The sequence below is a fragment of the Stenella coeruleoalba genome, assembly GCF_951394435.1.
Source record: "Stenella coeruleoalba genome assembly, chromosome: 7".
Lineage (NCBI taxonomy): Eukaryota > Metazoa > Chordata > Mammalia > Artiodactyla > Delphinidae > Stenella > Stenella coeruleoalba.
The window spans coordinates 122386066-122399536 of NC_137153.1; the positions used below are offsets into that span (position 1 = coordinate 122386066).

General features: G+C 60.2%; 1 protein-coding gene across 5 annotated transcripts in view; it reads right to left on the bottom strand.

The window, feature by feature from the left end:
• The window catches only part of EXD3 (exonuclease 3'-5' domain containing 3), a 77342-nt gene that overhangs the window by 39563 nt on the left and 24308 nt on the right, over positions 1 to 13471 (bottom strand). For all 5 annotated transcript variants that reach the window (XR_013829176.1, XM_079927434.1, XM_079927433.1 and 2 more), the window contains exons 4-7: positions 11523 to 11696; positions 11017 to 11184; positions 6119 to 6172; positions 4925 to 5064 (exon numbers count right to left, since the gene is read on the bottom strand). Coding sequence is in view for 4 of the 5 variants with exons in the window: in XM_079927434.1 (XP_079783560.1) it covers positions 4925 to 5064; positions 6119 to 6172; positions 11017 to 11184; positions 11523 to 11696 (536 nt within the window). In the remaining variant the exon portion in view is untranslated. The remainder of the gene's footprint in view (positions 1 to 4924; positions 5065 to 6118; positions 6173 to 11016; positions 11185 to 11522; positions 11697 to 13471) is intronic.

The following is a 13471-nucleotide window of genomic DNA, read 5'->3' on the forward strand; positions in this document are numbered from 1 at the left end:
CGCAAAGCCTTGGGCACGAACGTTCGCAGCAGCGGTGTGTGTAACAGACCAAACCTGGGAACACCCAGATACCCATCGATGAGTGAATGGACAAGCAAAGCGGCGCAGCTACACGCGGCAACACCACTCAGCGCTAAGAAATGAAATAACGTGGATGAATCTCAGAATGATGGTGCTGGGGACAGAAGCCAGACGACGCAACTCCGCTTGCATAAGGTACTAGAAAATGAAAAGGAATCTACAGTAACACAGGGCAGATCAGCGGTCCTCAGGGGGTGGCGGGGGGTGGGGGGGTGTGCTCAGCACCTGGACTGTGGTGATGGTTTCGTGGACACGTACATACATCAAAAGTTACAAACTTACACACTCCGAACAGAGTTCATTATATAGTAATCATACTTGAAGAAAACTCAGAAAAATGATGCTTGCTGTAGTTTTCTTTTTATTTTCAGTACTATCCTTTATCCGATAAAGGAAGTTTCCTTATATCTGTAGTTTGCTGAGAGTTTTTATCATAAATAAGGTTTGAATTTTATAATTTTTATATACGTTGAGATGCTTACATAGTTTTGTTATCTAATCTGTTGACAGGGTGAATGCCGATGGATTTTTAAATGTTTTACCAACCTCACGTTCCTTAAATAAATCCCACTAGATCATGGTGTATAAACTTTTGAAAACATCGATTTTACTTTTTTTAGGGCAGTTTTAGGTTCACAGCAAAGCTGAGCAGACCGTGACACACACTGTCAGCATCCCCACCAGATGGTCCACTTGTCACGGTGATCAACCCACCTGGACACGTCATCCTCACCCACACACAGTCCATGGTTTACCTTGGGGTCACTCTTGGTGTCGCACATTCTATGCGCTTTGACAAATGCCTAGGTACCCACGATTACAGTGACATACAGAGTAGTTTCATTGCCCTAAGAATCCTCGGTGCTCTCCTATTCGTTCCTCCCTCCCCATAATCCCTGATCCTTTTATTGTCTCTATAGCTTGGCCTTTTCCAGAATGTCATATAGCTGGAATCTCACAGCAGTAGCCTTTTCAGATTGGCTTCTCTCACTTTGTAATTTGCATCTAAGTTTCCTCCCTGTCTTTTCACGGCTTGATGGCTCATGTCTTTCTAGCTCTGAATAATATTCCATTGTCTGGATGGACCACAGTTTACTTATCCATCCAACTACTGGAGGACATCTTGGTTCCTTCCAAGTTTCGGCAACTATAAATAGAGCTGCTATAAACACTCAAGTGCAGGTTTTTGTGTGGACAGAGGTTTTCAATGTCTTTGGGTAAACACCAAGTGGCGCGATGGCTTGGTCATATGGCAAGAACGTGTTTAGTTTTGTAAGAAAGCACTAGACTGTCCTTCAAAGTGGCTGCAGCACTTTGTATTCCCACCAGCAGTGATGAGAGTTCTTGTTGCTTCACATCCTCGCCAGTATTTGGCGATGTCAGTGTTCTGGATTCTCTCCATTCTAATAGGGGTGTCATGATAGCTCGTTGTTTTAGTTTGCATTTCCCCAGGACATACGATGCAGAGCATCCTTTCATGTGCTTATCTGTCATTTGTGTATCTTCTCTGCTGAGGTATCTGGATCTTTGGTCCGTTTTTAAAATCAGGTTGTTGGTTTTCTTTCTTTTCTAAAAAAATTTATTTATTTAATTTATTTATTTTTGTCTGCGTTGGGTCTTCGTTACTGCGCACGGGCTTTCTCCAGTTGCCGGGAATGGGGGCTACTCTTTGTTGCGGTGCGCGGGCTGCTCACTGGGGTGGTTTCTCTTGTTGTGGAGCGCAAGCTCTACGTGTGCAACTTCAGTAGTTGTGGCTCACGGGCTCAGTAGTTGTGGCTCGCGGGCTCTAGAGCGCAGGCTCGGTGGTTGTGGTGCATGGGCTTAGTTGCTCCGCAGCACGTGGGATCTTCTTCCCGGACCAGGGCTCAAACCTGTGTCCCTTGCATTGGCAGGCGGATTCTTAACCACTGCGCCACCAGGGCAGCCCATGGTTGTTTGTTTTCCTACTGCTGAGTTTTAAGGTAACTTTCTATGTTTTGGATAACAGTCCTTTATCAGATGTGTCTTTGCTAATATTTTCTCGCACTTGGAGCTTGTCTTCTCATTTTCTTAACTCTTTAATATATTAGTTGATTTGATTGCTAATATTTTGTTTAGTATTTTTGCATCTATGTTCATGAGATACACTGCACTTTAATTTTCCTTTCTCCTAATGTCTTTTTCGAGTTTTGGTATCAAGCCTTAAACTAGCTGAATGAAACAAGTTGGGGACTTCCCTGGTGGTCCAGCGGTTACGAATCCGCCTGCCAGTGAAGGGGACATGTGTCCCATCCCTGGTCCGGGAAGATCCCACAGGCCTCGGGGCAACTAAGCCCGCGTGCCACAACTACTGAGCCTGCGCCCTAGAGCCCGCAAGCCGCAACTACTGAGCCCACGTGCCGCAACCACTGAAGCCTGCGCACCTAGAGCCCATGTGCCACAACCACTGAGCCCACGCGCCTCAACTACTGAAGCCCGCATGCCTAGAGCCTGTGCTCTGCAATAAGAGAAGCCACCGCAATGAGAAGCCTGCACACTGCAATGAAGAGTAGCCCCCACTCACTGCAACTAGAGAAAGCCCCCGCGCAGCAACGAAGACCCAACGCAGCCAAAAAAAAGAAAAAAAAGTTGGGATGTGCTCTTTCTTTTTACATTCTCTGGAAGAATTTGTGTAAGATTGGTACAATCTCTTCCTTAAACACTTGAAGGAATTCACTAGTGAAGCCATCTAAATCCATAGTTTTCTTTGTGGTAAAGTTTTAAACTACAGATGCAATTTATTTAATAGATATAGGACTATTCAAATTTTCTATTTTTTCAGTTTTGTAAGTTGTGTTTTGCAAGAATTTGGTCTGTTACATCTAAACTGTTATATGGATTTGCATCAAGTTGTAAACAACATTTATTACCATTTTAAAGTCTGTAAGGTCTGTAGTGACGTTCTACTTTTCATTCCTGATATGGGTAATTTGTATGTATCTCTTTCTTTCTTAGCATCTCTTTATGATCTGTGCCTAAATCAATTATTTTATTGGAAGTTACAAAATGGTGATTTCTAACTTTATCATTCCTTTCTATTTATTAGCTGACATACCCCGTAAAAGAGTTTTCCTCCCTGCCTTTGAGCATCACTCCAGACTCATGCATTTTTCAAAATATTTATTTATTTATTTATGGCTGCGTTGGGTCTTCGTTGCTGCACACAGGCTTTCTTTAGTTGCAGTGAGCAGGGGCTACTCTTCGTTATGGTGCACGGGCTTCTCTTGTTGCACAGCACGGAGCTCTAGGCATGTGGGCTTCAGTAGTTGTGGCACACGGGCTCAGTAGTTGTGGCTCGCAGGCTCTGGAGCACAGGCTCAGTAGTTGTGGCGCACGGGCTGAGTTGCTCTGCGGCATGTGGGATCTCCTCTGACCAGGGCTCAAACCCGTGTCCCCTGCATTGGCAGGTGGATTCTTAACCACTGCGCCACCAGGGAAGTCCCACAGACTCATGCATTTTTATAAATTTATTTATTTTTGACTGTGTTGGGTCTTCGTTTCTGTGCGAGGGCTTTCTCCAGTTGCGGCGAGCGGGGGCCGCTCTTCATCGTGGTGCGCGGGCCTCTCACTGTCGCGGCCTCCCATTGCGGAGCGCAGGCTCCAGACGCGCAGGCTCAGTAGTTGTGGCTCACGGGCCCAGTTGCTCCGCGGCATGTGGGATTCCCCCAGACCAGGGCTTGAACCCGTGTCCCCTGCATTAGCAGGCGGATTCTCAACCACTGCGCCACCAGGGAAGCCCCAACTCACGCATTTTTAAAACTCCAAGGTATTATGCTCTATTACCATGCTTTTATGCTCTCTTATTGTTTTCATTCTCAGCCTACTCCCCAAGGAGCCTTTGTTCCTTTTAGTGGAGAATGGTATCTAGAAACCAAGATCTGGTTGCTAGGTGTGCTCACTGCTAGGGGATGTCATCGCTTCTGAGCCCTTTCAGAGCATAGCACGAGGACATTTAAAAGAATCATGAAATATCCACGTTAGATCTAACTCACGGGCCCCCCCCCCCTCCACCCGCGTGTCTCCCCTCTTCCCCGTCCGTGCTGCTCCCCTGTATTTCTCTCTCCTTTTTAATGCATAATAAAAGCAATGGCAGCAACACTACATGTGCCTGGCCTGCTGCTTTGTTCACTTCGTAGGGTGTGAAGTCACGACAGCCCTTTGAGACAGAATTAGTCCCATTTTAGGGACGAGGAAAACACCCAGCTCCAGGGGGGGAGGGTCCAGAGAGGCCTGCCGCCAGAGCCCAAGGCCTGACTCTCAAGTGAGAGGGTCCGGGCTGCAGGGCACACGGACAGGGCGCCCAGCCCCGCTGCCTGCTGAGGGACAGGTGGCCAAGGAGCCTTGGCAGCCCCAGTGCACTTCCCCTCAGCCACCCCAGGGAGGTGGGAGGAAGCCCTTCTCCTTCCAGATGCCCATGCTCAGGGGACGCCCTGGGGTCACACGCACACGCACACACGTGGGCTCCCTGTTGGCATGCTGCCTCTTCTCTGTAACTGCTGGGACAGGGTTCACGGCAGGCGCTCCACAAACATTTATTACGTGAAGGAAGAAACGAAGGAACCAGTGAATGGATAGGAGATATGACTTGCAGGACTGCGTAAGGAAGGAGTCCCTGTGGAGAATTATTTGTGCTCATCTCAGAGCATTAAACTCTCTCACCCGGCGGCTGCCAGCCCGACCTCTTGGCTCCCGAAGCAGGTCCCTTGCCCACCTGGCCGGGGCTCACCTGGAGAGGTGGTGTGGGGTATGGGGTGACTTTCCCACGTGCCTACTGCCCCTGCCAAGTCCCTGCCCCCACCCCACCCCGGGCCCCCGTGGGGCTCACCTGGCGACGACTCTGATGTCAAAGCCGGGCTGGCACCAGGAGTCCATGAGGGCCAGCAGCCTCCGCTGGAGGTCGGGAAAGCCATCCACGTAGCGTTCCACGAGGTCTGCCTTGTCCTGGAGGAGCAGGGGGAGGCACATCTACGGGGAGACACACCTTCAGGCCGCAGCCCCACTGCACCCGAGACCGCGGACTCACTTCCAGCCCAGTGCAGGGAGTGGCCAGAGCGTCAGAACCAAGCGGCCTGGAGGCTGGTCCACGCAACCTGCCTCCCCGGGGAGCCTGGGGGCCCAACCGAGTGTCTGAGGACCTCGCGAAGCCCCACGGCCGGCTCACGGCCTGCGCCCCATGCTCTGCCCCTGCACACACACACAAGCCCCGCCGCTCCCTGGGCCCCGTCCCTGGGGGGCTCTGTGGTCACCCCATCTCCATCGGGAAGGATGAGAGGCTCCAAGACACAAGGGGGCTCCTGGAGGGGCCCCATTGTCCCCTTGTCTTCACCGAGCAGGGTGGGGTGGGCAGGATGGAGATCAACTACCGGCCATGGCCCTGCTGGCCCAGAAATGCCCATCACGGGCAAGACGGCACCAGCACGTGGCCTGGCGCAAGCTCACAAGACCCCCAAGCTGCCTGAGCCCTCAGGGAGGCCCCGAGGGAGCCCCTGGCCGTGGTGTTGGGCACTGGGACATACGGGCCACTCCCCTTGAAAGAACCAGCTCTCGACAAAGCCCCCTCCCAGTGGCCCCTGTGGAAGACCCCTCCTCACCTGCCTTCCCCTCCCCCAGGTGGTCACATAGGGCAGGCTGTCTGGAGCCCAGATTGGACAGAGGCCCATCTGCCAAACCAGGGCTCCAGGTGGGCGGTCCTTGTGGGAGCCCCCATTCTTGAGAACCCTTCCAGCCACCCCAGAGCAGAGAAGGAATGCCTGGTGAACTCCTGGCGATCGGCCACCTTCTGAGCACGTTACACCATGCCTGCTGGCCACACACAGGCCCTTGCTGGCCCCTCCCTTCCCCTAGTCCTGGACCCTCCTCACATGAGCAGGTAGTCACATGTGACCCCTGCCCTCCAGCGCCCTGGCCCCAGCCGTGTGGGGAGCAAGGCTCAGGGCTCAGTGGGAGGGACCCTCCCTACACCACATTTCTGGAGCCCTGGAGCTGGAAGCTACGCAGTTTGCATGAGAATGACCCTTACCTTCTCAACATCAAGATCTGCCTGCAGCCGCAGCTTTGCGCCCAGCACGATGGCCTGGGAAACAGAGGGACCGGATGACACTGGGCCTGGGGGACAGGCGGTGCCACAGGTGGGGGCTCCCGCCCTTCTGCAGCCCCCACTCCCACCCCGTCACTGCCCAGTCGCTGCAGGCACAGCCACAGGGCCGGAAACCAGGCAGTGCTCCAGCCTACAAGCCCCCCTGTGCTGAGCCAGGCCCCGCACGCGGTGGGGTGGGTGGAACGACCCCTGTGCCCTCCAGACTGGGGTGCGGCCTGGTCGGGGCCGCAAAGTGCGAGCTGAGCCAGGTGGCCTGGGTCCTGGCTTGCTGACGAGAGGGTGGAGGACGCAGAGGGAGGGACAGAAGCCCCCATCACCTAGCCATGGGGCCTGGACACGGTGCACACCGCTCTCCCCACGTCTGCTCTTGCTGCCCCACTCCTCCCGGGAGCATCCCCTCCCACCATTCACAGGGCCCACAGCGAGGGCACTCTGTGCGCCCGGGAGGCCCGAGGGACTGCGGCGGCCCTGACACGCGGGGCTCCTTCAGGCCTCTGAACCCTTTCCACAAGCCACACCACGCGCCCCAGTGACTAGGAGTCGTCGGATGGGGCAGGCTCGCTCCAGGTCCATGGCAGCGGGACCGGCGCGGTCGTGCATTGGGGGCATGCAGAGAGCTGCCCCAGGAGCCACAGAGCAAGAGGCTCTGAATCCCCCCACCCCCAGGCAGCCCCTCATATGGGGCAGTGGGCACGCTGGGCGGCCTGCCCTACACGGGGCGCATGACCCTCCCCCGACTCAGCAGAGGAAACGGCGCGGCCCTGGGCGCCCGCACGTAGCACAGGCCGCTCTGCTATTAATAATTTCCATACGTCGTGCTCCCATTATGAGCAAAAATAACTAGCCGGGCAGCCCGGCCCCGCCCCCTGCAGCTCACAGAAGGCCCAAAATAGCGGCCTGGGAAAGGCTGCTCCGGTGGAGGCCTGGACCGCGCGGCGGGGGCGCGGGGCTGGGGGGCCTCTCCCTGCGCGGCACTGACCCGGCGCCCCGCGGCCTGGCCGGTGTCCAGGAGCTCAGCCTCGGCCAGGCCCCAGGGGGCCCAGGGCCAGGGGAAGGGGGGTGCAGGGCTTGGGCGAGGGGGATAAAGCAGAAATGGGGGAGGGGCTGGGGCGGGGCCAGGGAAGGAGCCAGGGTTGAGGAGAGGGTGCAGGGCTTGGGGGAGGGGCCCAGGGCTGCGGGCAGGGCGCAGGTGCCACCACGTGGGGGCCTTCCTGGGCACCACTCCAGCCTCACAGGATGGCACCGACCTCTTCTGGACGGGAAACCCCCGAGAAGTTGAGGGAGATCCGGACCCTCATCCAAGAAGGCCAGAGTGCCCACACTGGCGGCCTCACACACTTTATTCAGAACCTGGGGTGGTCAGAACCCCGTCCCCAGTGTCCTGCATCTGCTGGACCCTTGCCTGGCTTCCAGGCTACTGAAGGGCCAACATCTGGACCTGGGCTTGGTCGGGCCATGCCACGGTTGGAGAAGGGGCCGTGGGAGGGACGACTGGGGGCCTGGGACCCTCCTACCCCCCAGATCAGGCCCTGGGCAGTGACCTGGGAGTGGGGAGGGGAGGGGGCAGCGAGGTGAGCCCCTTGCTTCTCACCACTCTGCTGGGCTGTTGGCCTCCATCGTCTGAGGATCCAGCTCCTCAACAGGCCCCCCCCCCGTCCCCCTCCCCGTGAGGGGTGCACAGCCCTGGCCACAGGACGACACTGTCAGAGGCTTTGGGTCCCCTTCTCTCTGCCTGCTTCCTCCAGGGCAGCCAGCCTCTATCCAGGCCAGGCTGGAGCCTCTGTGCACCCAGGCTGCCCTCTTTTGGCCAGGCAGCCTGCGTGGACGCTGAGGGGTGTGGCCAGAGCATCCAGGGCTGGAAGGCCATGGACACCCCCAGGGACAGTCTGGGAAGTGCCCTTGTCCTGCCCCCGCAGCCCTGGGGAGCTCCGTAGCCTGGAGGCTGGGGGGCACAAGACGAGGAGGGGGACCGTTTGGCCTCACCCGGCCACGGGAGGGCGCCCTAACTCCATCGGGGGCGGCCACGGTTACCTGGCAGCAGAACCTCCTCTAGGAAGCCCCCGGCCTGGACTCCACCTTGGATCTATTGGGCCTGGCTGAGAACTGGATTCTGGTCACTTCTCAGTCTGAGCTTCTGCTGAGGGGCCAGCAGGCCAGGCTGCCCACGGCTTACCACCGGTCACGTGGCCACGTGGGGGGCCCCGCGGATGCAGGAAGATCGCCCGCTGGCCCAGGTGCCTGCAACTGGCTCCAGACCCAGGCCGGGGAGCAGGCCCAATGGGAGGAGGGCAGTGGCCGGGACCTGCAGATGGACACTGCCCAGGGCTGGGCCCACCTGGCACCTTGCGGGCCTCCCTGACCTCCGCCCAGGAGGCTGAGAGCCAGCCACCGAGAAGAGGGCTGCCCTGCAGCCGGGTCAGGGTGGGGCTGCAGGGACCTCTGACCAGACGGACCCCAGAGCTGCCGCTTTGGGGGAAAGTAACTAAAAAGACCAGAGGGGCTGGGGCGGTGACAGCGGGAAGAGCCCTGCACGGACGCCCGACTGCCCGCTCGGCCAACAGGGGGGCTGGGCAGGTGCCCAGACCCGGCGGCCGGGCCCCGGAACGGGCCTTCCGTCCGCGGCGGCTCAGCGCGGGCCTGGAGCCAAGGGGCTTTTTTTTTTTTTAAAGCAAAGCTATCTTTTTACCTTGATAAGCTGTTTAAAAAATGTAAATAAAATAATGCAGCAGACAAAAGCAGGCATTCACGCGGCTGGGGCCGGCCGCCGCCCTCGACATGAAATATCGCAGCGCATTAAGTCGTGAGTCCCCGCTAATCCGAGCGGACAGGCCTGAAGGCGGCCCCTCGGCGGCGCGGCGGTGGGCACTGGAGCGTGCACTGCCTGCCGGGCCGCCCCGCTCGGGGACAATGGCCTTTCTTCGCACGAGGGGCCTGTGCGGGACAAGAGCCCCCTTTGTGTGCAAGTCTTGCCTCAGAGCGCAAGGGAGGCGCATTCGGCCGCCCAGACGCTCTTTGAAAGGCCTGAGCGTAACAGGAGACGCGACACACCAGCCCGCCTTCTGCCTCGGCGCCCGTTCAGCCCCGGCCGAGCCCCGAGCAGCCGGGCGCCCGGCCCCTGCGCCGCCATCGTGGCCGCGCAGCACAGCCTCCACCTGGGCCTGGGCCGCACACCTCCGTCCCGACGGGCCTCCTCACCGGGAAGAGGCCCCGTGTGGGGTGGGCCTGGGACCCGCCTGGGTGCCGGCCGCACCCCACGCCTGTTGGCACCCTGGCGCCAGAAACTTTGGGCCCCACGAGGCAGCGGGGGAGGTGAGCCCGGAGGGAGCCTCTGGGCCCTGGGTGCTGGACTCACCACCCAGGGAGAGGGCACCTTTGAGCCGGGCGCCGGGGCTGCCCCACCTCCCCTGCCCTGCAAGGGCATCGCGTGTCTCGCATCTCGGGGTGCGCGGAGCCCAGGGCCCCCTGCGCCTGCAGCACAGCTCAGAGCTTCGCTGACAGCGCCCCCTTGCTGCTCACCCGTGGGCCCCGCCGCTCCCGACCTCAGCCGCAGACGGGTCATCCGCGGTGAACACTGGGCCAGGACCCCAGAGCTCCCGCTGCATCTCAGAACCTTCCGGGCTTCAACGAGGACCGCTGCTGCTCACGAAGGACACTCAGCAAACCCACCGAGCTTCCAAAAGCCCCCAGTTCCCACCCAGAGACCTGCAGCCACTAAGCCCCACGTTTGCGCTCCTGGCCCAGCCCTGCCCACGACAAGGGAGCAAAACGCCCTCCCCCTCGGGCGGCCCCCAACCCACATGCGTCTCACACGCTGGGGACTCCTGACGTGGCTGAGAATCTGCGCCCCAAGCCGGCACGTTGCCCCACAACCGATCTTCTGAAAACCACAGGTGTGCCGGGGCCGGTCCCTGGGGTGGGAGCCAGCAGGGCCCTCGGGACGCAGACCCTCACAGGGTCACCACCACTGGCCCGACCCAGTCCGAGGGACCCAGCAAACAGGCAGGGGTGGGCACCACCCAGAGCGTGGCCCCCGGCTCTGGGGCAGGGCCGCACGACAGGTCCGGGAGGCCGAGCGCAGCCTACAGATGCCCGGCCACGTGCTCTGTTACCGACCAGGACTAGAGCACAGTGGCCAGTCCCCCGGCCTGGCGTGGTCGTGGCTTCAGGGCCCCCCACGCAGGGAGGGTCTGTCCTCATGGAGCAGCAGCTGGGCCCCAAGGGGCCTCGGCTCCCCTGCCCCCAGGCCAGCACAGGACCAAGTGACCTTTGGGTGAGTCTGGGCAGGGGCAGGAGAAGACAGAAGCGGGCCCCGGGTCTGATCTGGGCCCGGGGCACAGAGACTGCGGCTAGCTTCTCCCACACCCGCACTTCTCAGCCCCCCGGAGAGCAATTCTGGGAGTTAACAAAGGGAGCTGGGCCGCAGCCACGCGGGCTTCTGGGCCAGAGCTGGGCGTCCCCACGCTGCTGACCCAGGGGGAGAGGCCGGCGGGCACCTGGGGAGGAAGGGCCCTGAGCGTGGTGCAGACCAGGCAGGGTGTGGGGGGCTGTACCCAGCCTCTTTCTCAGTCGGTCAGCGCGAGGGGCTCCCAGGGCCGCCACACCAGGCACGAACCTGACATGGTCCCCAGAGCAGCTGGTCCCCAAAAGCCTGCACACCAGACATGAGGCCCCCTGCAAGGCCCCCCACGCTGGAGGGCAGAGGGGACACTTCTGGGCTCGGCGCCTCGAGCCCCAGCCTGGCTCCTGCCCACCCCGCTGACCCACGTGGAGGCCCAGCCCGTGGACGAGAGGCCCAGAGCCACAGGGAGGGTCTCACTCACTTCTTTGAACTTGCCCTCCTGGTGCAGCCGGTGGACTTGAGCCAGCAGGGGGCTCCGGTCTGCGTCCTGCAGCTGGAAGATGCTGACCAGTGGCTCTATGAGGCCGGGGGGGCTCTCGGCGAGAAGCTTGACCGCACGGGCCTGCAGCTGCTTCAGCCCTGGGCTGCCCTGGAGGCCCCAGACCCAGCTTCAGTGGAGGCGGCAACCGGAGTCGCGGGGCCTGATGCGGGTGGGGGGTTGGTGCTTGGGCAGGCCCAGTGCGGCCAGCACCTGGCAGCCCAGAGCCAGTGGGTGGACGCTGTGGGTGAGCAGGGGCTGGCTGGCAGGGGCACAGGCAAGGGAGCCGAGGTCGGCCCGGCGTGTGGCTCTCGGGAGGCCGAGAGCCCCCGACCACCGTGGGCGACCTCCACAGGCCGCAGGGGCCCGGCCAGGTGCGCGTGGGAAGCCCGTGCCGAGGCCGGGACGGGCTGGGAAGGGGCAGGCTGTGGGCCGCGGGCAGGGCTCACCCGGGCCGGCCCCGGGCACAGCTGTGCCTGCAAGCAGCGCTTCAGCTCACGGGTGACCCAGGCCTCCAGGGAGGGGCCCTTCCCCCGCCAGCCCCGGCTGCTGTCCAGCATGTCCAGGAGGGCGGCGAGCGGGTCCTCCAGGGCGGCGAATCCCCTCTGGGCTTCCTCCCGGAGCTGTGGAGACACAAGGCCTCGCTGTGTTGAGTCCTCCTGCCGGCCTCCCCCACCCGCACGGAGCCGCCCACACCTTCCTGGTCCGCTGCACCCAGGCCGGGCACAGGGACCGTCCAGGCCAATGGTCCTGCAAAGGCTGGGGATTGCTCCCCAGGCCAGACCCTGGGCGGAGCTCCTCTGTGCCCTGACCACCCGCGTGGCACGCATGGGACATGGCGCTGGCCCTTCAGAGACGGTGACAGGTCAGCAGGGCCCAGCAAGCAACAGGAGACGGAAAAAAGGAAAAAACCCCAACTGAAAAATGCCTTTTGTTTACTTTTCTACCTCCTGTGCTGGGAAGCTCTGGGGGACACGTAAGAGCTGCAAGACAGAGACAAGAACAGGTGTGTCCCCAACACCCACGTCCAGGGGGACAACATGCATCTCACCACCGTCTCTAGAGCAGCCGGGCGTCCTCTGCGTGACCAGCAGGGCCCTGTGCACGGCCAGCCCGCCACGCCCTGCCCGCTCCAGTGGTTCAGGTCACTGCGGCTCCCTTGACCGAGGACCCGCTGGGGTCCGGCCCAGGGTGGACCTGCAGGCGTCAAGTGTGAGCTCAGGGGGCCGAAGCCCTCGCACCCAAGGGCTCTCTGGAAGGGGCTGCCCTCGCTGTGGCTGTTGGAACTCACCTGAGATGGCCTCAAACAGACCCTGAGGACAGCTGTCACCCTCCAGGATGGATAGGCAAGGCCACACACACCTCTCAGGGGTCTGAAGGGCACCAGCAGGGGGCTGCGGTTCCCACAGAGCCTGGGGGCCACCGTCCAGCATTGCCCGAGGAGGGGGCGGGGTCTCCATCAGCACCACACCCCTTGCTTGGGAAAAGGAAAGGTCTAGAAGGACCCAGCTCTGGCCTTTGGATTTGGATTTCCACGTGCGCTCAGGAGGGTGGTCCTGGGGACGGCCCTGGGGACCTGGCCCTCAGCCACCAGAGGGAAAAAGCTGCACTAAGGGGAGCTCACAATGAAAAACAACAGGACACACAAGGAGCAATTCACCATGATGGTGACCGCAAGCAGGGTGATCAAAGCTCTAAGAGTAAAGAACAGTAAGGTATCGGTTTGGGGATGAAAATAGAATATAAATATGTCTAGAATTATACAAGAAAATAAATCAAAACTAAGTAAAGAATAAGACGCAAGTGGCCCTGAGCGGTAGCTGCAGCCCTGGGGTGGAACTCACGCACCAGGTTTGGGCCCCAGGGGTTTACGTCTGGCCCCGTGTCGCCCTCCCGTGCTACCCCTGCCCTTGGCGTGGTGGGCTCAGCGTCCATGTCGACGATCCTCCGGACCCCTGGCTCTGAGACCCTGGCTGACCTCCTCTCTCCTTCCCTCCTGCCCTCTGGCCTCCCCTTCGTCTCCAGATTCCCTGTCCTGTCCGGTCCCTGAAAACTCCACGTGCTCTGCTGGGCTCCAGCTGCTCTCATGCGGCCGCCCCCTGGGTCCCTCTGCTGCTCCCTTGGCCCCCAGGACACTCTGGCTCACCTGCACCCTCGTCCTCAGGGCTCGAGCCACCGCATCTCCCGCTGCTGGCCCCTCGGTTATCACACACGTCTGAGCTTGGACTGCACAGCGTGGTGCCGGCTGCTCACAGGAACCCAGGACGAGCCCTGGTGAGCAAACGTGTGTCCCCTCCAGGCGGGAGCTTTCGCCAAGTAGGGAACTCGGAGTGTTTATATAACTAACCACAAAACAAGCCTGTCCTGTGCAAAAACCAAAACAGATGGACCGGGCTCC